Source organism: Bos javanicus, chromosome 10, assembly GCF_032452875.1.
Source record: "Bos javanicus breed banteng chromosome 10, ARS-OSU_banteng_1.0, whole genome shotgun sequence".
Lineage (NCBI taxonomy): Eukaryota > Metazoa > Chordata > Mammalia > Artiodactyla > Bovidae > Bos > Bos javanicus.
This window is the reverse complement of record NC_083877.1, coordinates 1,719,080-1,743,233: the sequence shown is the minus strand read 5'-3', so window position 1 is coordinate 1,743,233 and position 24,154 is coordinate 1,719,080. Positions and strand designations below refer to the sequence as shown.

At 38.3% G+C, this 24,154-nt stretch overlaps 1 protein-coding gene across 8 annotated transcripts in view; it reads right to left on the bottom strand.

The window, feature by feature from the left end:
* Positions 1 to 24,154, bottom strand: part of EPB41L4A (erythrocyte membrane protein band 4.1 like 4A) — a 295,134-nt gene that overhangs the window by 89,176 nt on the left and 181,804 nt on the right. For all 8 annotated transcript variants that reach the window (XM_061429902.1, XM_061429905.1, XM_061429904.1 and 5 more), the window contains 3 exons: positions 23,843 to 23,930; positions 21,232 to 21,320; positions 20,556 to 20,619 (listed from right to left, as the gene is read on the bottom strand). In XM_061429902.1, coding sequence (XP_061285886.1) covers positions 20,556 to 20,619; positions 21,232 to 21,320; positions 23,843 to 23,930 — 241 coding nt within the window. The remainder of the gene's footprint in view (positions 1 to 20,555; positions 20,620 to 21,231; positions 21,321 to 23,842; positions 23,931 to 24,154) is intronic.

The window sequence follows — 24,154 nt, the reverse complement described above, 5'->3', positions numbered from 1 at the left end:
TGGCTGTTTCACTTTGCAGCTTTGAGAAATCAATCTGTTTTGAGCCTGACTTCTCTGAAGGGCCTTGAGTTTACTGACAGGGTCATGGAGGTGCTTACGCTGCAAGACGCTCCGCAGTTACCTCTCCCTGGGCTCCAGCTTCACTGCCTCTCCCATGCCCAACAGCCTCGCCACACAAAGCCCTACTCTAGCTGGTCCCTCGCTCCTGCCTTGGGAAGCAACCACAACTGGACAGTTTGCCTTCCCCAGCTTCCCTAGAACTGCCGGGGATAAACATCTTCTCAATCCTGTCATTACATATTCATCCCATCTCCAAGGTCAATTGAAGTAACCTAAGGGACACTGCAAAGGTCAAATACTTAAAAGAGATTAGTAATTCTAACAATGGTAAAATGCAATCATTACATAAATATTGGAAAGGCCTACAGCAGAGAGGTTCCTTATCAATGATCCACAGAGACAGAAGAGAGACTAAAAAGAAGTGCAAAGATTACAAGACTACAGTATTATGGGATCTTTTTTAAACATTCGATTTCTACAAGATTTATATGTACTTGTCAATTATGAACTTACTTTAGGCACCAGATGAAATAAAAATCAGGGGACTAATAGCAAATGACTGAAAGAACTTAATTACTGATAAAGCAAAGGAAGGCAAATGGTAGAATGGAAAAAACTTTATTCTTGAACTAAAAGTAAATATCAAAGAAATATCACAAAATTTTAAGTATTTTGAGAAATTTTATCTTTATAAATGGTGAGCCTAAATGTAAAATTAAATTATGTTTGTGTATGTGAGACAGTGGGCACAGTATTTTAATCACTTTCCCCATATCTTCCACTGTCTTCTCATTCCAAGTGCAAAGCCATATAAAGAATTCAACTAAGTTCTGCAATAAAAAAACTATCAATCTTGCTATTAGTTGGAAAGGCAAGTTAGAAGGGAATTTGAAAACACTGAGTAAAATATTATCTTGTTCTTTTAACGTTATCTTGTTTTTTCTTTACAGAGTGCTCTCTAAAAAGTGACTCTTGAACATTAACGTCTCGTGATATTGGCATAAAAAAGAGTTCTATGTTCAAGTAAGTTTGGGAAACACCAGGTTAAATGCTCAGATCTTTTAATGAGCTAATTTTACACTGTGACTCTCGAAGAGCTGCTAAGGTAGCCGGTCTTTCCTTGATTTATATAAGCAAAAAGTTTATTTCTAGAACTTTGGCTTTTATACACTACATATAAACACCCCTACACACACATCAGTTATTTTTAAAATTCTTTTTGAAATGCACATAATATGGTTTGAATTAAAAATCACTGGGCAAAAAAAAATAAATAAAAAATAAATAAAAATCACTGGGCATTTCAACAGAGCACTGGAAGAATAACATTAATTTCCATTCCTACATATATGTTGTATTTTACAATAAAAGAACAAAAACAGCAAAAATATTCCAGAACTCTTTTGTCTGCTATGTGGGTAGTATTTCAAATCATACACTAAACATGAAAAACCTTTTTACCTCTTTTACAAAGAAATTAATTGCTTAATGAATAATTGTTTATAATTCTTTCTAGTTCATAGAAATATATATTAAAGAATTTGAAGGGATGTGTTAGATTGTGTTGCATCTACCCTTTTTCCTTTTCCTCCCAGGAATTTAAAGGAGAAAACAGGAGCCAAAACATTAGAGAATGTTTATACCATGTTTCAGTAAACTTTTTTGAAAACTATTTTGTTGAACTTACTCTTCTTCCTATTTGAAAAAATTCACAGATGCAAATCCAAGATTCCAGATGGCTTGCTTTTTTATTGTTTTTACTCTATCTTTTCTTCATCTTCTCTTTAAAGAAACTGTAGAATTTCCTTAAATGTCAGCATTTCTTTCTTATACTTGCATGTTTCATTTTTTCATGAAAACTAATCCTTATTGCCAGTCTTACAAATGTTTGAAAGAATTTAATAACAAATGTTACTTAAGCTTGTTAAAATGAGGGCATATCTGGTACTATCTACTGATACTCTTAATGTAGAAAATTTTTATAGCAGAATTTAGACATTCTTCCAAACGAATGGCTCACTTAATTATGGAAAAACATACATAGGAAACTCCATGGGCCTGAAAAGACCTGAGCTCCCCTTCCTGCTGTGGCATCAGCTGTTCACCTTTCAAGAACAAGTGCTGCCTGAGCCCTTTCCTGTGCAAAACTTTAAGTGCATGAAGGCAAGATACTTCCAACACAGAGACATGTACCCGGTGCTTGCTACAAGTCCAACTTTGGACTGGGTTCATTCACAGTACGACCTCACAACCCTGTAAAACAGATATTATCATCCTCCCTTCATAGATAAGAAAAGGGAGTTTCAATGTTGTTCAGGAAATTGTCCAAAGTTAGAGAAGTGAGAGCTCTGGGCTTACATTATGCTATTTGACCACAAGTTTAGTAGTCCATCATTGAATCTGAAAGACTCCAAGCCAAACTGTCATATGGCCTCAGGATCCAAATGTTACCAATAGAGTCACACGTTTGAACATTTACAGGAAAATACAAATAGTTCAGGTGAAATGCACAATGGCACAGAAACTGCGGGTAAAGGCTGGGGTATGGGAATAAGGCAACACCTAATATTCACACCTGTACTTACCCTCTCAACTGAGCATTCTCACTCCTGAGAACATACCCCAAAGACAGTCCACCAACAATATAAAAATACATATGCACAAAGTTATTGACTGAAGGAAAAATACATAATTGCAAACTATCAAGAACTATCAAATGATCCAGCATAGGAGATTGGTTGAGTAAATGATTTTATAGACACTCAATAAAGAAAATGCAGCTGTACAAGAGAATAAGAAAGCTCTCAATGATCTGATATACAGATTTCTAGGAGGTATTACTAAACAAAGGAAAAAGCACAAAACCATATACAGGGACTTCCCTGGTGGCCCAGTGGTTAAGAATTCACCATCCAAAGCACGGCACACAGGTTTGATCCCTGGTCAGGGACCTAAGATACCACATGCCAAGAGGCAGCTAAGCCTGGGTGCCACAACTAGAAAGAAACAAAAAAAACCTGTCAATTTTAGTGGTTTGCCAAAGGAATTCTGACACTGCTTGAGATGTAGTTTTAAGACCGAACAAACAAGTAAATGTGTTACTGTCAGGAGCTAAGATTCTCATAGGCAAAGACAGGTTATACAAATATGAAATGAGGAAAAGAAGAGCAAGCCCTGTGGGGCTCGATGGAAATTTGAGGTATGGCATGAATTTATGATTTCTAAAATATGTAGAAATAGCTGTGAAAAGAAGAGAAGTGAGAAGCAAAGGAGAAAAGGAAAGATATAAGCATCTGAATGCAGAGTTCCAAAGAACAACAAGGAGGGATAAGAAAGCCTTCGTCAGCGATCAAAGCAAAGAAATAGAGGAAAACAACAGAATGGGAAAGACTAAGATCTCTTCAAGAAAATTAGAGATACTAAGGGAACATTTCATGCAAAGATGGGCTCGATAAAGGACAGAAGTGGTATGGACCTAACAGAAGCAGAAGATATTAAGAAGAAGTGGCAAGAATACACAGAAGAACTGTACAAAAAAGATCTTCATGACCAAGATAAGCACAATGGTGTGCTTATCTCACCTAGAGCCAGATATCCTGGAATGTGAAGTCAAGTGGGCCTTAGAAAGCATCACTATGAACAAAGCTAGTGGAGGTGATGGAATTCCATTGAGCTATTTCAAATCCTGAAAGATGATGCTGTGAAAGTGCTGCACTCAATATGCCAGCAAAGTTGGAAAACTCAGCAGTGGCCACAGGACTGGAAAAGGTCAGTTTTCATTCCAATCCCAAAGAAAGGCAATGCCAAAGAATGCTCAAATTACTGCATAATTGCACTCATCTCACACACTAGTAAAGTAATGCTCAAAATTCTCCAAGCCAGGCTTCAGCAATATGTGAACCATGAACTTCCAGATGTTCAAGCTGGTTTTAGAAAAGGCAGAGGAACCTTGCCAACATCTGCTGGATCATGGAAAAAGCAAGAGAGTTCCAGAAAAACATCTATTTCTGCTTTATTGGCTATGCCAAAGCCTTTGACTATGTGGATCACAATAAACTGTGGAAAATTCTGAAAGAGATGGGAATACCAGACCACCTGACCTGCCTCTTGAGAAATCTGTATACAGGTCAGGAAGCAACAGGTAAAACTAGACATGGAACAACAGACTGGTTCCAAATAGGAAAAGGAGTACGTCAAGGCTGTATATTGTCACCCTGCTTGTTTAACTTACATGCAGAGTATATCATGAGAAACACTGGGCTGGAAGAAGCACAAGCTGGAATCAAGATTGCCGGGAGAAATATCCATAACCTCAGGTATGCAGATGACACCACCCTTATGGCACAAAGTGAAGAGGAACTAAAAAGCCTCTTGATGAAAGTGAAAGAGGAGAGTGAAAAAGTTGGCTTAAAACTCAACATTCAGAAAACGAAGATCATGGCATCTGGTCTCAACACTTCATGGCAAATAGATGGGGAAACAGTGGAAACAGTGTCAGACTTTATTTTTCTGGGATCCAAAATCACTGCAGATGGTGACTGCAGCCATGAAATTAAAAGACACTTACTCCTTGGAAGGAAAGTTATGACCAACCTAGACAGCATATTGAAAATCAGAGACATAACTTTGCCAAAAAAGGTCCGTCTAGTCAAGGCTCTGGTTTTTCCAGTGATCATGTATGGATGTGAGAGTTGGACTGTGAAGAAAGCTGAGCGCTGAAGAATTGATGCTTTTGAACTGTGGTGTTGGAAAGATTCTTGAGAGTCCCTTGGACTGCAAGGAGATCCAACCAGTCCATTCTAAAGGAGAATAGTCCTAGGTGTTCATTGGAAGGACTGATGCTAAAGCTGAAACTCCAGTACTTTGGCCACCTCATGGGAAGAGTTGACTCATTGGAAAAGGCCCTGATGCTGGGAGGGATTGGGGGCAGGAGGAGAAGGGGATGACAGAGGATGAGATGGCTGGATGGCATCACTAACTCCATGGACATGAGTCTGAGTCAACTCCAGGAGTTGGTGATGGACAGGGAGGCCTGGCGTGCTGCGATTCATGGGGTCGCAAAGAGTCGGATACGATTGAGAGACTGAACTGAACTGAACATATTTAGAAGCATGTTCATTTGAGCACATGTGTATGAATGTATGTATTTATACCTGTACATATATGTATATTCATGTGTGTATTCCCTGGCATTGTCCACTAGAAAGTCCAGAAGCAAAGTCATCCCAGTAGCAGTGACCACACTAACACCCAGATCTTGACCCTTCCCCACTAAAAGGAACCAAGGCTCTTTGGAGAAATAACTGATAAGAGTGTAAATGCGGGGTAGGTACAAGATGCACCTGAAATACCATGAGATGCCAAAAAAGGGAGAAAATGATCAAAACAATGGTAGGTGACATGTCAAAAGGGCTCCCATTGGCCATATCTAGGACAATTACAACACCAGAATAGCTAGGTACAGTAGTGCATTAGAAACCACTAGAAAAAATAGGAGTAAGTCCATGCTGATAACAGAAATAAATTAAAAAGAGAGAAGGTGAGGCTCTCACAGTGGAATGTCAAGGATTGACTGATAAATGTGGAGGATATATGTATGTGTGTATATATATACACACATACATATACACACCTAATTATGACTGATTGAAGTTGTACAGCAGAAAAAAACACAGCACTGTAAAGCAATTTTCCTCCAATTAAAAATAAAATATGGAGGCAATGGGAGAGCTAGAAAGTCAGCATTTTGCAAGCATCATGGTAAAAGATCTAATCAGGAAAGAGTCCTAAGTCAATGTTAGACCTAAGGGACATTTTGAAGAGCACAGTATTTGCACTGAATGACATGATCCCTTCACAGATTTCCTATTAGTTGTAAAGGAGGGGAAAGAAACCAGCAATTACACTAATTTAATATAACCAACGAGAGGTAGACAGGAGTCTCCATGCTCCTCCAGATCTAACACCCCAGGCGAGCCACAACTTCACCTGGGCTGCTTTCCAGCTGAGAATGCAGAATCTCATCTGACTACAGTGAAATATCAGACAAATATGAAAATCTACAGTTGACCCTGGAGCAATAGTGCATTAGCAGTGCCAACCCCCACACAGTCAGCCCTCTGGATCCAGGGTTCTGCTTCTACATGTCCAACGAAGCACAGATCAAGAAGTACCTGTAGCATCTATTTAGTGAAACAAATCCATCCATGGTGGACCCATGCAATTCAAACCCCTTGATATTTAAAAGTCAACTCTATTTTCAAAAAGTGGGGTAGAACTGTATTCTTCAAAAATCCCCCATCCATCATAAAAAACAAAAATGCTACTAAAATGTTCCAGATTAAAGGAGGCTAAGTTGATTCTACACTGGAGCAGGAAAATGCTATTAATATAAAGAATGTTATTAGGTCAATCAACAAAGTTGAAAAAATATTTATATATATTTCTATAAGTAGATAATAGAAGTATTCTATCAACATAAATTTATTAAGAAGATAAATATGCTGTGGCCACATGAGAAAATATTCCTATTCTTAGGTAATACACACTGAAGTAATTAGAGACAAATGATATGTGAAACATACAGTCGAATCACTCAGAAGGTAGTATGTATGTGTAGAGAAATAACAAAAATGGAAACGGAGTAAAATGCTAACAAATGAATGTAAGTAACAATATATAACCCTGTTCTTTGTAGTATTTTAATCTTTGCAACTTTTTATAAATTCGGAATTGTCCTCAAATAAAATCAAATTTTAAAACTCTGTAGTTCTACTTCAAGCATGAAAGGAATGCCTAGCTTGTGTAACCAAGACCTCTTGGGCTTGTTGACGAACAGTGTCAGCTCCTGGCCACCATCACTTCCCATGTCCTCTTGCCAAAGCAGGCAGAGAGTTCAGCCACGTTGGTCTAATTACTTGTGGCCAGAGCTGCCAGAAACCTTTTGATTCTACATCCTGTCACGCTGGGTGGGTTTAGCTGAGGTCAGTTCCACGATGTATTACATGTAAATATAATCACAGCATCATTTTTTCCCCCGTTCATTCAACAATGTGCTTAGTACATGCCAACTTCTGGGCCTACTGTGGAGACTACATTCTCCCCTGTTAATGAAACCAAGAAATTTGGGTATGATCCTAAACTCCTCCTTATTTTCACAAATCATTCAATCTGCTACCAATCAGAAACAACTTTACCTCCTATTAATATAAAGAATGTTATTATACATGTCTCCCAAATGTCCCCATTTAAGCATCTACCACATATCTGAGACTCCCTGAACCTCTCTACTCACAGCCTCCCCCACCTCCCTTGATGGCAGCTCCATTCTTGCTGCCATTGGTGCCAAACACATTTAAGTCACCAAGTCATATTTCCCACATCCATAAAACCATGTGGCTGCATCCAGATCCAAAAGCTTCTCAGCACTTGAAATAGTACGACTCTGGTCCAAGTTACTATCATCTCTCATCTGGATTTTTGAAATCAGCATTACTTATTGAATGAGTGAACAACCAGCAATCTTGGCTCTCAGGGCACTCAGTGAAAATCAACCATTTCATCCCAACTTTTAAAAAATGTAAACTCCAGTAATGAACACATTCTTAAAACCGAGAGCTAATATACATGTTGTAAAACAATAGTGGGGTTTTTATTAAAATAAAAAACCACATATTAATCAAATTAACAAAGATCAAACACAAAGAACAAATATTAAAAGCAGCAACAGAAAAACAACAAATAACACACAAGGGGATTCCCATAAGGATAACATCTGATCTTTCAATAGAAACTCTTCAGGCCAGAAAGGAATGGCAAGACATACTTAGAGTGATGAAAGAAAATAATCTACAGCCCAGATTACTGTACCCAGAAAGGATCTCATTCAAATATGAAGGAGAAATCAAAAGCTTTACAGACAAGCAAAAGCTGAGAGAATTCAGCACCACCAAACCAGCTCTCCAACAAATGCTAAAGGATCTTCTCTAGACAGGAAACACAGAAAAGGTGTATAAACTTGAACCCAAAACAATAAAGAAAATGGCAACAGGATCATACTCGTCAATAATTACCTTAAATGTAAATAGGTTGAATGCCTCAACCAAAAGACAAAGACTGGCTGAATGGATACAAATACAAGACCCCTATATATGTTGTCTACAAGAGACCTACCTCAAAACAAGGGACACATACAGACTGAAAGTGAAGGGCTGGAAAAAGATATTCCATGCAAATAGAGACTAAAAGAAAGAAGGTGTAGCAATACTCACATCAGATAAAATAGACTTTAAAACAAAGGCTGTGAAAAGAGACAAAGAAGGACACTACATAATGATCAAAGGATCAATCCAAGAAGAAGATATAACAATTATAAATATATATTCACCCAACATAGGAGCACCACAATATGTAAGACAAATGCTAACAAGTATGAAAGGGGAAATTAACAATAACACAATAATAGTGGGAGACTTTAATACCCCATGCATACCTATGGATAGATAAACTAAACAGAAAATTAACAAGGAAACACAAACTTTAAATGATGCAATAGACCAGTTAGACCTAATTGATATCTATAGGACATTTCACCCCAAAACAATGAATTTTACCTTTTTCTCAAGCGCACATGGAACCTTCTCCAGGATAGATCACACCCTGGGCCATAAATCTAGCCTTGGTAAATTCAAAAAAACTGAAATCATTCCAAGTATCTTTTCTGACCACAATACAGTAAGATGAGATGTCAATTACAGGAGAAAAACTATTAAAAATTCCAACATATGGAGGCTGAACAACACGCTGCTGAATAACCAACTTATCACAGAAGAAATCAAAAAAGAAATAAAAATATGCATAGAAACAAATGAAGATGAAAACACAACAACCCAAAACCTGTGAGATACTATAAAAGCAGTGCTAAGGAGAAGGATCATAACAATACAGGCTCACCTCAAGAAACAAGAAAAAAGTTAAATAAATAACCTAACTCTACACCTAAACCAACTAGAAAAGGAAGAAATGAAGAACCCCAGGGTTAGTAGAAGGAAAGAAATCTTAAAAATTAGGGAAGAAATAAATGCAAAAGAAACAAAAGAGACCATAGCAAAAATCAACAAAGCCAAAAGCTGGTTCTTTGAGAAGATAAATAAAATTGACAAACCATTAGCCAGACTCATCAAGAAACAAAGGGAGAAAAATCAAATCAATAAAACTAGAAATGAAAATGGAGAGATCACAACAGACAACAAAGAAATACAAAGGATCATGAGACTACTATCAGTAACTATATGCCAATAAAATGGACAACTTGGAAGAAATGGACAAATTCTTAGAAAAGTACAACTTTCCAAAACTGGACCAGGAAGAAATAGAAAATCTTAACAGATCCATCACAAGCACGGAGATTGAAACTGTAATCAGAAATCTTCCAACAAACAAAAGCCCAGGACCAGACGGCTTCACAGCTGAATTCTACCAAAAATTTTGAGAAGAGTTAACACCTATCCTACTCAAACTTTTCCAGAAAATTGCAGAGGAAGGTAAACTTCCAAACTCATTCTATGAGGCCACCATCACTCTAATACCAAAAAGTAACAAAGATGCCACAAAAAAGAAAACTACAGGCCAACATCACTGATGAATATAGATGCAAAAATCCTTAACAAAATTCTAGCAAACAGAATCCAACAACATATTAAAAAGATCATACATCATGACCAAGTGGGTTTTATCCCAGGGATACAAGGATTCTTCAATATCTGCAAATCAATCAATGTAGTATACCACATTAACAAATTGAAAGATAAAAACCATATGATTATCTCAATAGATGCAGAGAAAGCCTTTGACAAAATTCAACATCCATTTATGACAAAAACCCTCCAGAAAGCAGGAACAGAAGGAACATACCTCAACATAATAAAAGCTATATATGACAAACCCACAGCAAACATTATCCTCAATGGTGAAAAATTGAAAGCATTTCCCCTAAAGTCAAGAACAAGATAAGGGTGCCCACTCTCACCACTACTATTCAACATAGTTTTAGAAGTTTTGGCCACAGCAATAAGAGCAGAAAAAGACATAAAAGGAATCCAGATTGGAAAAGAAGTAAAACTCTCACTGTTTGCAGATGACATGATCCTCTACATAGAAAACCCTAAAGACTCCACCAGAAAATTACTAGAGCTAATCAATGAATATAGTAAAGTTGCAGGATATAAAATCAACACACAGAAATCACTTTCATTCCTATACACTAATAATGAGAAAATAGAGAAATTAAGGAAACAATTCCATTCACCATTGCAATGAAAAGAATAAAATACTTAGGAATATATCTACCTAAAGAAGCAAAACACCTATATATATAAAACTATAAAACACTGGTGAAAGAAATCAATGAGGAAACTAATAGATGGAGAAATATACCATGTTCATGGATTGGAAGAATCAATATAGTGAAAATGAGTATACTACCCAAAGCAATCTATAGATTCAGTGCAATCCCTATCAAGCTACCAAAGGTATTTTTCATAGTTCAGTTCAGTTCAGTCACTCAGTCATGTCCAACTCTTTGCAACCCCATGAATCGCAGCATGCAAGGCCTCGCTGTCCATCACCAACACCCAGAGTTCACTCAAACTCATGTCCATAGAATTGGTGATGCCATCCAGCCATTTCATCCTCTGTCATCCCCTTCTCCTCCTGCCCCCAATCCCTCCCAGCATCAGGGTCTTTTTCAATGAGTCAACTCTTCGCATGAGGTGGCCAAAGTATTGGAATTTCAGCTTTAGCATTAGTCCTTCCAATGAACACCCAGGACTGATCTCCTTTAGGATGGACTGGTTGGATCTCCTTGCAGTCCAAGGGACTCTCAAGAGTCTTCTCAAACACCACAGTTCAAAAGCATCTATTCTTCGGCTCTCAGCTTTCTTCACAGTCCAACTCTCATATCCACACATGACCATTGGAAAAACCAGAGCCTTGAGTAGACGGACCTTTGTTGGCAAAGTTATGTCTCTGCTTTTGAATAGGCTATTTAGGTTGGTCATAACTTTCCTTCCAAGGAGTAAGTGTCTTTTAATTTCATGGATGCAGTCACCATCTGCAGTGATTTTGGATCCCAGAAAAATAAAGTCTGACACTGTTTCCACTGTTTCCCCAACTATTTCCCATGAAGCGATGGGACCAGATGCAATGATCTTAGTTTTCTGAATGTTGAGCTTTAAGCCAACTTTTTCCAACTTTTTTTATAGACAGAGAAGCTCTATACAGTCAGCAAAAACAAGACGGGGAGCTAGCTGACTGTGGCTCAGATCATGAACTCCTTATTGCCAAATTCAGACTTAAATTGAAGAAAGTACGGAAAACCACTAGACTATTCAGGTATGACCTAAATCAAATCCCTTATGACTACACAGTGGAAGTGAGAAATAGATTTAAGGGACTAGATCTGATAGGTAGAGTGCCTGATGAACTATGGATGGAGGTTCCTGACACTGCACAGGAGACAGGGATCAAGACCATCCCCATGGAAAAGAAATGCAAAAAAGCAAAATGGCTGTCTGAGGAGGCCTTACAAATAGCTGTGAAAAGAAGAGAAGTGAAAAGCAAAGGAGAAAAGGGAAGATATAAGCATCTGAATGCAGAGTTCCAAAGAATCACAAGGAGAGATAAGAAAGCCTTCTTCAGCGATCAATGCAAAGAAATAGAGGAAAACAACAGAATGGGAAAGACTAGAGATCTCTTCAAGAAAATTAGAGATACCAAGGGAACATTTCATGCAAAGATGGTCTTGCTAAAGGACAGACATGGTATGAACCTAACAGAAGCAGAAGATATTAAGAAGAGATGGCAAGAATACACAGAAGAACTGTACAAAAAAGATCTTCACAATCAAGATTTTTCACAGAGCTAGAACCAATAATTTCACAATTTGTATGGAAATACAAAAAAACCTCAAATAGCCAAAGCAATCTTGAGAAAGAAGAATGGAACTGGAGGAATCAACTTGCCTGACTTCAGGCTCTACTACAAAGTCACAGTCATCAAGACAGTATAGTACTGGCACAAAGACAGACATATAGATCAATGGAACAAAATAGAAAGCCCAGAGATAAATCCACACACCTATGGATACCTTATCTTTGACAAAGGAAGCAAGGATACACAATGGAGAAACAACAATCTCTTTAACAAGTGGTGCTGGGAAAACTGGTCAACCACTTGTAAAAGAATGAAACTAGAACACTTTCTAACACCATACACAAAAATAAACTCAAAATGGATTAAAGATCTATAAACGTAAGACCAGAAACTATAAAACTCCTAGAGGAGAACATAGGCAAAACACTCTCCAACATAAATCACAGCAGGATCCTCTATGACCCACCTCCCAGAATATTGGAAATCAAAGCAAAAATAAACAAATGGGACCTAATTAAACTTAAAAGCTTCTGCACAACAAAGGAAACTATAAGCAAGGTGAAAAGACAGCCTTCAGAATGTGAGACAATAATAGAAAATGAAGCAGCTGACAAAGAATTAATCTCAAAAATATACAAGCAACTCCTGCAGAGTTGCAACTCAATTCCAGAAAAATAAATGACCCAATCAAAAAATGGGCCAAAGAACTAAACAGACATTTCTCCAAAGAAGACATATAGATGGCTAACAAACACATGAAAAGATGCTCAACATCACTCATTATCAGAGAAATACAAATCAAAACCACAATGAGGCACCATTTCACGCCAGTCAGAATGGCTGCGATCCAAAAGTCTACAAACAATAAATGCTGGAGAGGGTGTGGAGAAAAGCGAACCCTCTTACACTGTTGGTGGGAATGCAAACTAGTACAGCCACTATGGAGAACAGTGTGGCGATTCCTTTCAAAACTGGAAATAGAACTGCCATACGACCCAGCAATTCCACTGCTGGGCATACACACCAAGGAAACCAGAATGGAAAGAGACATGTGTACCCCAATGTTCATCGCAGCACTGTTTATAATAGCCAGGACATGGAAGCAACCTAGATGTCCATCAGCAGATGAATGGATAAAGAAAGCTGTGGTACATATACACAATGGAGTGTTACTCAGCCATTAAAAAGAATACATTTGAATCAGTTCTAATGAGGTGGATGAAACTGGAGCCTATTATACAGAGTGAAGTAAGCCAGAAAGAAAAACACCAATGCAGTATACTAACGCATATATATGGAATTTAGAAAGATGGCAATGATAACCCTGTATATGAGACAGCAAAAGAGACACAGATATATAGAACAGTCTTTTGGACTCTGTGGGAGAGGGAGAGGGTGGGATGATTTGGGAGAATGGCATTGAAACATGTATATTACCATATGTGAAACGAATCGCCAGTCCAGGTTCGATGCATGATACAGAATACATGGGGCTGGTGCACTGGGATGACCCAGAAGGATGGGATGGGGAGGGAAGAGGGAGGGGGATTCAGGATCGGGAACACATGTACACCTATGGCAGATTCATGTCAATGTATGGCAAAACCAGTACAATATTGTAAAGTAATTATTCTCCAATTAAAATAAATAAATTTATATTTAAAAAATAAAATAAAATATGGAGAGGTAGGAATTCCCCCATGGTCCAGTGGTAAAGGCTCTGCACTTTCATTGCAGTGAGTCCAGGTTAGATCTTGGTGAGGGAACTAAGACCCAGAAACAGGGCAGTGTGACCCCCCCAAAAAAAAGCCAAAACAAAAAAACAAAACAAACCAACAAACAGAAAAAACAGTGAGGTGAGTGAAATGAGTATACAAATGCAGAATCCTGTTTTTATTAAGATTCTGATATTTTGTTCATCATGGATTTTTGTTTGCATTGATTTTGATTTTTTAATTACTTAAAAATAGCATTTATTTGCAAATCAAAATCACAGTGAGACACCACCTCACAACCACTGTGACAGTCACAATAAAAAAAGTAGAAAATCACAAGTGTGAATGAGCATATCGAAAACTTGGAGCTCTGCTAGATGGGAATGTAAAACGCTTTAGCTGCTGTGACAGTTCATTAAAGAGTTAAACTCAATAAATAAAAGTAAAAAATAAAAATAAATAAAATAAAAAACTAACCAAGAATTCTTTATATGACTAGATCACTTGACACTCTTCTAGAAGTTGTGACCAATACTATAAAATTACAAAAGTTTATTAAATAAGTGAAACAAGAGTATAAACTATTTTTACCTGTGACTGATATAACTATATAGCTATAAAATGTGTAAGTATCAAATTAAGACTCCTGGCTAGAACAAAAGAATTCAACAAAACATCCATATTTGAAATAAACACAAAATTCCACAGCTTTCACCTCTATCAGCAAAAAAAAGTTATGAGATATAAGAGGAGGAAAAAAATGTTAACTGCAACATTAAGAAAAAACACATAACCAAACACTATGCAGGCACAACATGAATATATATAATAAAAGGAGAAATATTTGTGATATGCTATGAAGTATAAAAACTGTGTACAAAACCACATGGAGATGAAATATATATACATGTCTATATACATACATTAAATGTTCGCTCTAACAGGGAAAAAATCTAAGAGAGTGTACCAAAGTAATAATCATAATCACTACCTTTGATCTAAAGTACTAATTTAAATTTTCTTCTTCATAGTGTAATTCCTAGATTTCTACAATCATCATGTAAGATTTTTCTTTAAACCACAGTACCTACTAGGAAGCTTAAATAATGCATAAAAGTATTTATACTAATTAGATTCTGACCTTGTCAGAGGTATAAACTTTTATAAAAACAGTACTTAGTTACAGACAGCTATTTGCTATTTGCAAAGCAATATATAGACAAATTATCACTACACATTAAATATTATTAATGTTTATTAAAATATGTCAATGTGTTAGGTTGGGCACAGTCAATATTTAAAAGTGGAATGGGACAGCATTAGTGCCACAGTATTGGAGAAGGAAATGGCAACCCACTCCAGTATTCTTGCCTGGAGAATCCCAGGGACAGAGGAGCCTAATGGGGTCACACAGATCAGACACGACTGAAGCGACTTAGCAGCAGCAGAAGCAGCAGTGCCACAGTGCGACCTCAGGAAAATATTTTATCTACAGGACATTGCTATTCTTTTGAGAACTCAATCTCTGAATTTGGCCCTAACAGCACTTAACATACATAGTTAAGTCTCTGGAGCAGTCAACCAGAAAACCAGCAGAATAAGGCCCTCAATCATTTTTCAAATTGATGGTGATTATTGTTCCAGGTGATAAGTTTCAGGGGCTTATTTAATCTGTGATTAACAGTTAGGCCTCCATATTAATCAACTTTATTCTAACATATATATCACCACCTCACAAAGAGATGCCCTGGTAGAGAAAGAAAAAAGACTCTGCAAATCCAGAATACTCAGGAAATGGTGTGCTTTGGTTAATGTAGTATTTAATAAAACAAAAATTTTTTCTTTTTTTTTAATTTATTTTAATTGGAGGCTAATTACTTTACAATATTGTAGTGGTTCTGCATACGTTGACATGAATCAGCCATGCGTGTACATGTGTTCCACACCCTGAACCCCCCTCCCACCTCCCTTCCCATCCCATCCCTCAGGGTCATCCCAGTGCACTAGCCCTGAGCACCCTGTCTCATGCATTGAACCTGGACTGGTGATCCGTTTCACATATGGTAATATACATGTTTCAATGCTATTCTCTCAGATCATCCCACCCTCACCTTCTCCCCCAGAGTCCAAAAGTCTGTTCTTTACATCTGTGTCTCTTTTGCTGTCTCGCATATAGGGTCATCGTTACCACCTTTCTAAATTCCATATATATGTGTTAATATATATTGTATATATTATATAATATATACTATATATATATATAAACATAGAATATGTATTGGTGTTTTTCTTTCTGACTTACTTCACTCTGTATAATAGGCTCCAGTTTCATCCACCTCAATAGAACTGATTCAAATGTATTCTTTTTAATAGCTGTGTAATATTCCATTGTGTATATGTACCACAGATTTCTTATCCATTCGTCTGCCAATGGGCATCTAGGTTGCTTCCATGTCCTGGCTATTGTAAACAGTGCTGCGATGAACAATGGGGTACACGTGTCTCTTTCGATTCTGGTTTGCTCAGTGTGTATGCCCAGCAGTGGGATTGCTGGGTCGTATGGCAGTTCTATTTCCAGTTTTTTAAGGAATCTCCACACTGTTCTCCATAGTGGCTGTACTAGTTTGCATTCCCACCAACAGTGTAAGAGGGTTCCCTTTTCTCCACACCCTCTCCAGCATTTATTGTTTGTAGACTTTTTGATAGCAGCCATTCTCACCGGAGTGAGATGGTACCTCATTGTGGTTTTGATTTACATTTCTCTGATAATGAGTGATGTTGAGCATCTTTTCATGTGTAAAACAAAAATTTTAATCCCTTTGATTCAAGCATGAGTTATATGTGACCTGCTCTGTCACTTTACTAAAGACCACAGCCACTAAAAGAGCCAGGAGCACACGGTGCCTCAGGATACACACTGACAAATGGTCACGCTTTCTCAGAAATGCCAGGGCACAGACAGTGAGCTGTGTGTGTAGGAAACCAGGCCACCCCCTGGAGACTGCCACTAAAAAAATAAAAAATCACACAATGACATCAACTTTATTGTTGCTTTTGCCTAATAATGAAGAAATGTAAGAAATTGAAAGTTCAAGTTAGCTGCAACTTTACCAAACATTTATCTCAAAGCAGCAGATGGCATTTTAAGGCAGTGTAGTAATAATGTACAGAGTTCACCAAAGGACCTCATTCACAAAAGTAAGTTAGATCTCAATGGAAAAATGACATTGAATAATAGTGATGTTTCCATGAAAAAGTCTTACCATTTTATTATCATGCTTTGTTTTGTTTTTCCCTCTCAAGGCCACGCAGTTTGCGAGGTTGTAATCGTAGATCCCCCGACCAGGGACTGAACATGGGCCCTAGCAGTTGGCAGTGTGGAGTCCTAACCACTGGACTGCCAGGGAACCCCTACTATCACATTCTCACTAAACACTCTGCTAGCACGCCACGTAATTCTGGGAGGGATCACTGCATTTTCTTCTAGAAGAACGAATGGTAGTACCAAGTTCTCTGCTTTGGCAGCCCACCACCCTAGTACATCAGTTCACTGATCAGGTGACAAGTGTTTACTGAGCGCCTGCTGCATACAGGACACTGAGCCAGATATGTTCCAACTGTGGTTGCAGCCACTTTTCTTCCTGTGTCTTAGTTCGTGGCTGCATCAGCAGATTGGTTTTACCTCTTTTTACAAGTGTCTTATTAGAAAGTCAATTCAAGACCATTCACTTGAATTCTGTTCTGCCAAAAGCTAGTATTAAAGAGACAGAAGGGTGGATTCGCCTACGTCATATTTTCACCTGTGTATCCCATAAACATGAATCATAGTAACAGCACTTCAAGGAAGCATTACTTTCACAGGGAGATTAAAAGGAAGCTTTCATATTCTTGTCTTCTTTTGCCTGGTTTCCCTAAAACTACTCGTCAAGGCAGGAGAGCACCCTGAGGCTCTAACAAATCCTGTGCCTACTAACCAAGTAGTCCTGGAGGTCTCTGCCAAGCTGCAGCAGGACAATCAGCATTTTTGCACCCTTGGCTCACACTCCCTTGAAAGCATCCAGAATTTCTCATCTGGTTTACCTACCATGCTCAACTAGGGAAAGAACAGAAGTGTGACTTCCTATATTGTTCAACTGACTTTGAGACAAAATTAGGACATGTTTTGTCCTGCATGAAGGCTGCACCCTTCTAATTACATGAATCTTAAGTCAAGAAACACCTGGAGTAACAGGCAAATTTGGCCTTCGAATACGGAATGAAGCAGGGCAAAGACTAATAGAGTTTTGCCAAGAAAATGCACTGGTCATAGCAAACACCCTCTTCCAACAACACAAGAGAAGACTCTACACATGGACATCACCAGATGGTCAACACCGAAATCAGACTGATTATATTCTTTGCAACCAAAGATGGAGAAGCTCTATACAGTCAGCAAAAACAAGACCAGGAGCTGACTGTGGCTCAGATCATGAACTCCTTATTGCCAAATTCAGACTTAAATTGATGAAAGTAGGGAAAAACCACTAGACCATTCAGGTATGACCTAAATCAAATCCCTTATGATTATACAGTGGAAGTGAGAAATAGATTTAAGGGCCTAGAACTGATAGATAGAGTGCCTGATGAACTATGGAATGAGGTTCGTGACATTGTACAGGAGACAGGGATGAAGACCATCCCCATGGAAAAGAAATGCAAAAAGCAAAATGGCTGTCTGGGGAGGCCTTACAAATAGCTGTGAAAAGAAGAGAAGTGAAAAGCAAAGGAGAAAAGGAAAGATATAAACATCTGAATGCAGAGTTCCAAAGAATAGCAAGAAGAGATAAGAAAGCCTTCTTCAGCGATCAATGCAAAGAAATAGAGGAAAACAACAGAATGGGAAAGACTAGGGATCTCTTCAAGAAAATCAGAGATACCAAAGGAACATTTCATGCAAAGATGGGCTCGATAAAGGACAGAAATGGTATGAACCTAACAGAAGCAGAAGATATTAGGAAGAGGTGGCAAGAATACGCAGAAGAACTGTACAAAAAAGATCTTCACGACCCAGATAATCATGATGGTGTGATCACTCATCTAGAGCCTGACATCCTGGAATGTGAAGTCAAGTGGGCCTTAGAAAGCATCACTACAAACAAAGCTAGTGCAGGCAATGGAATTCCAGTTGAGCTATTCCAAATCCTGAAAGATGATGCTGTGAAAGTGCTGCACTCAATATGCCAGCAAAGTTGGAAAACTCAGCAGTGGCCACAGGACTGGAAAAGGCCAGTTTTCATTCCAATCCAAAAGAAAGGCAATGCCAAAGAATGCTCAAACGACTGCACAATTGCACTCATCTCACATGCTAGTAAAGTAATGCTCAAAATTCTCCAAGCCAGGCTTCAGCAATATGTGAACCATGAACTTCCTGATGTTCAAGCTGGTTTTAGAAAAGGCAGAGGAACCACAGATCAAATTGCCAACATCCACTGGATCATCGAAAAAGCAAGAGAGTTCCAGAGAAACATCTATTTCTGCTTTATTGACTATGCCAAAGCCTTTGACTGTGTGGATCACAATAAACTGTGGAAAATTCTGAAAGAGATGGGAATACCAGACCACCTGGTTCAAAATAGGAAAAGGAGTTCGTCAAGGCTGTATATTGTCACCCTGTTTATTTAACTATATGCAGAGTACATCATGAGAAACACTGGACTGGAAGAAACACAAGCTGGAATCAAGATTGCCGGGAGAAATATCAATAACCTCAGATATGCAGATGACACCACCCTTATGGCACAAAGTGAAGAGGAACTGAAAAGCCTCTTGACAAAAGTGAAAGAGGAGAGTGAAAAAGTTGGCTTAAAGCTCAACATTCAGAAAACAAAGATCATGGCATCCGGTCCCACCACTTTATGGGAAATAGATGGGGAAACAGTGAAAACAGTGTCAGACTTTATTTTTCTGGGCTCCAAAATCACTATAGATGGTGACTGCAGCCATAAAATTAAAAGACGCTTACTACTTGGAAGGAAAGTTATGACCAACCTAGATAGCATATTCAAAAGCAGAGACATTACTTTGCCAACAAAGGTTCGTCTAGTCAAGGCTATGGTTTTTCCTGTGGTCATGTATGGATGTGAGAGTTGGACTGTGAAGAAAGCTGAGAGCTGAAGAATTGATGCTTTTGAACTGTGGTGTTGGAGAAGACTCTTGAGAGTCCCTTGGACTGCAAGGAGATCCAATCAGTCCATTCTGAAGGAGATCAGCCCTGAGATTTCTTTGGAAGGAATGATGCTAAAGCTGAAACTCCAGTACTGTGGCCACCTCATGCGAAGAGTTGACTCATTGGAAAAGACTGTGATGCTGGGAGGGATTGGGGGCAAAAGGAGAAGGGGATGACAGAGGATGAGATGGCTGGATGGCATCACTGACTTGATGGACATGAGTCTCAATGAATTCTGGGAGTTGGTGATGGACAGGGAGGCCTGGCGTGCTGTGATTAATGGGGTTGCAAAGAGTTGGACACGACTGAGCGACTGATCTGATCTGATCTGATCTACCTTCACAGACAATACTAAAGAACTAATAATGATAATCACCTCCTATTCGCTCCTGTGCCCTAGAAAGGTTATTTTTTCCCCTTTGTTAAAACTGAAGTGACATTTCTCCATTACTAACTCATTCATTTATACTCACTTCCCCTTCCCTTCCTTGAAAAGGAGTTGTTTACCTGAGTCAATTAACCTGGTTCCCTGTGGCCGCAGCTGAAGAAAACATGGCAGTTTTACTTTACTAGGTCTTCTAAGTTATCAATGAGCAGACAAGGCTTCCCGTCTCAGGGAAGCTAAGCACTAAACACAAACTTACATCTTTTCCCAGTACTCTGAGTTCAAACTGGGTCTCCTTGAAGTGAACCTTTGTAATCCGAGGCCTGAAAAACAAAGCAGATGGTAGTGCTACTGGTGCTTTTAAGAATTAATCAGAAATTCAGAGAAGTATCCGGTAGGAAAAAATGTTGCTCCTACTGGCCCCTTCATAGGTTGCTACTGTAACTGTAGAGAGTTCCCTGTATATCCTTTGCTCTGGACACCTTCCTAAACACACTTCCTTCTCATTCTCCTGGGCTTCTCCAGTGAATGCAGGTGAGCTTGGCATCCCCAGGCCCTGGCAGTACAGCCTTTCCAGAAACAGTGTAGTGCTGTGGGCTCCCCAATCTCTCTCAGATCCTGCCTCATTTAGGGTCAGAACTCAGAGCAGTCCTGGGCCCACAGTTCACCACACACACTGGAATGGATAGGAAATCCTATTATAAACAGCCTCCATGGACAAGAGAGTCTAGAATAAAAATACCTCAAATTTACAGAGAACATACACACCGAGAGGAACGAGAAGAGAACTTACACCCAATTTCACTCATTTATTATCAACCACTGGAAATGTCTGTTTGCTTTTCCCCAACACTTTCAGTGACATTCTAGTTCCATAAGCCCAATACATACAGTGCACAACTTTAATACCAATTCTGCCCTCAAGTTAAACTTACCAGAAATACTTTCCCACTTGTTTTTTATTCTTATAGACAACGACACCAACCGGAGTTAATCCTAAAAAATACTCAGATTTGTTTTCTCCCTGCAAAAACAAACATATGCTTGTAACCATAAATTTATTCATGTAAAAAGTCTCTGTCAAACTATAATTAGCCATATGCACATTATCTGTTGCATAAATACTGGATCTGGTTTTTCAAAGACATCAGCTTAGAAAGCTAGTTAAGCTATCATGGTAGCTAACTTGCTGCTCATTTTTCCTGAAGTTTTTAAGAAAAGTGTTCTTGTGTATTCTAACTGGTCACCTCAGTTCATTAAAAGAACCTGGACCACCTGGACCACCCACCAATCAGGCCACTGACTGATGCACTCCATGTTGCTTCTATAGTGGTGTTCAACCCTAGCTGCATATTAACTGGAATCCCCCATGGACCTTAAAATGCTCTTGCCTGGGTACCATCAAAACAGGTTAAATGGGAATCTATAATGATGGAATCCTGGAGAAGGCAATGGCCACCCACTCCAGTACTCTTGCCTGGAAAATCCCCAAGGACAGAGGAGCCTGGTGGGCTGCAGTCCATGGGGTCACAAAGAGTTGGACACGACTGAGTGACTTCACTTTGACTTTTCCCTTTCATGCATTGGAGAAGGAAATGGCAACCCACTCCAGTGTTTTTGCCTGGAGGATCCCAGGGACGGGGGAGCCTGGTGGGCTGCTGTCTATGGGGTCGCACAGAGTCGGACACGACTGAAGTGACTTAGCAGCAGCAATGATGGAATCCAGGTAACAAAAACACATACATGTTCTAGGTGATTCTCCTGAGCAGCCAAGAACTGATAACCACCGGCTGCCCTAAAGGGCCCTTTTCAAGATCACTTATCTTGATCTTACTCTCCGATCTGGACGATCATGAGGCCTGGTTCACCACCGTCCTCCCTAGAAACCTCAGTCAGCCACCTGCATGGTTTTCTGAGGTCTCCAGCATACGCCTTTCTATTTTCATTTGTGACTTAAGACTGCTCAAAAATTTTAAAATACGATCTCTTCTGGTAAAGACTTGAAACCTTTCATTTCTGGGCAATAACAAATCCCAATTAAGAAAATGGGATTCTGAATTGAAAATGTCACAGAGTGCATACCAAACAGGGAATTGAGTTTGTATTTTTTTTTTTTTTTTTCTATTCTAAGGTCAAATAACAGCCTGCAAAGCCAAATTCCCAAGGAACATAAGATAAATATATTTTCAAAGAAAATCAGCTGTAGCCTATTTTTAGTTCTAAAAATTCAATTTTAAAGCAATGTATGGAAGATACTAATGAATCTGATTAATTTGCCATAAATTTCCACCTCTCACAAAAAAACGTGTTTTTTGAATTAGGATAAACATTACACAAACGTAGAGGTATTTTACAGAAGACCCTCTTTATACATTCCCTATAAAATATACTTTTTAAAAAACTGAAAATCTAACAAGATTAATGTGGCAAGAAGAGAAAAAGGGAAGTATTCCATAAAGTTTTAGAAGAAGTTTTAAAGGACAGTAGGATGGAGCATTTAATGGTTTAATGAGATTAGATTATAATTTATCAGGGAACAACTACTTCTACCAAATATGTAACTTTCATGCCATATTAACAGTATACACAGGGATGCTTCTAGTTTTTTACAAATAAAATGAGATGATTTGTTTTGGGAAACTCTGAGACTCTTATGAGCAAAAGACATATTACAAAATGAATACATCAATTAGTGCCTGTATTATAGTAAGTATTATCAGGATTTCTTAAAAACTGAGTTCTGAGTCCATAATTCAATTGACAAGCATTCAATCTACATACACCCTTTAGCAATTCATTTCATGTAAATAAAACATCTGATTCACTTTCTCAAATAATCAAATTTGTTTATTGCTAACTAAACTCACAAAATCAAAGACAAGGACATTCCAGTCTCATGGGCATAGAAGAACCAATTGGTAACCTGAGAAAAGTGTCTCAAAGTTGAAGACCTGGTCCAGAAAACTCAGTGCAGATTCAGTGTAAGTGTCCACTGATCCTATTCAGAAAGCTTTCATCAGCCACTGAAGAAAATCTGCAAAAATGTTCCTATTTATACAATGGCAATAACTACAGTAGGCAGTAACCCTAATACTGATAACACCTGAACATCCAACATAGAACCACCAATAGTTATACATGTACTGTTGCCTAAAGTCTACTTTGCCATGCAGGTGATTTTATGAATGCTTTTCAGCCATACACTCTATTTTTGGAAAATCCTCCTGTTTTCTGTCTAATATAATCAATTATAGACTAATTTAAAACCGTTTTGATGTTTAGCTAACCCCTCTGGAATTATTATCCAGATTGTGTTTTCAAGCCAGTTAATTGTTTTCTACACATGGAAATACAATCACAGACTTTTATGCAAAACTCATTAGGATTTAAACAACGCAAAAGATTCTTTATGTTCAAAAACACAGATGAAAAAGTATCATCTGCTCACTAAACAACAGGATTGCTGCTTTCCTTTGGGAGTTTCAGTGACTTTTTAAGAAAATGTCATCAGCTTAAAATATTCTGTGTTAATTAAATGTTACTCACATAGACAGGATGGAGGTCAACACCATACATCTCCAGGGATTTGGCAGTCCTCAAGTAATTCAGCTCTGCTTCAGAAGGAGTCTGACCCCTGCACTCAGCATAAAAACAGAACAGCCTTACTTTACTTACAGCTACTGCGCTCACAGGGAATATAAACCATTTTCACTATATTCACTGGAAAAATAAATAATCCTTTGTGCTAATGCAAACTTAAGCCTTCATATTTCAAGAAACCTCCTGCCTTCCTGGTGACAAAATTTTATATTCTGAGGTGATACTTGTAAGTATTACCAAATCTAGTTTTGCTCATTA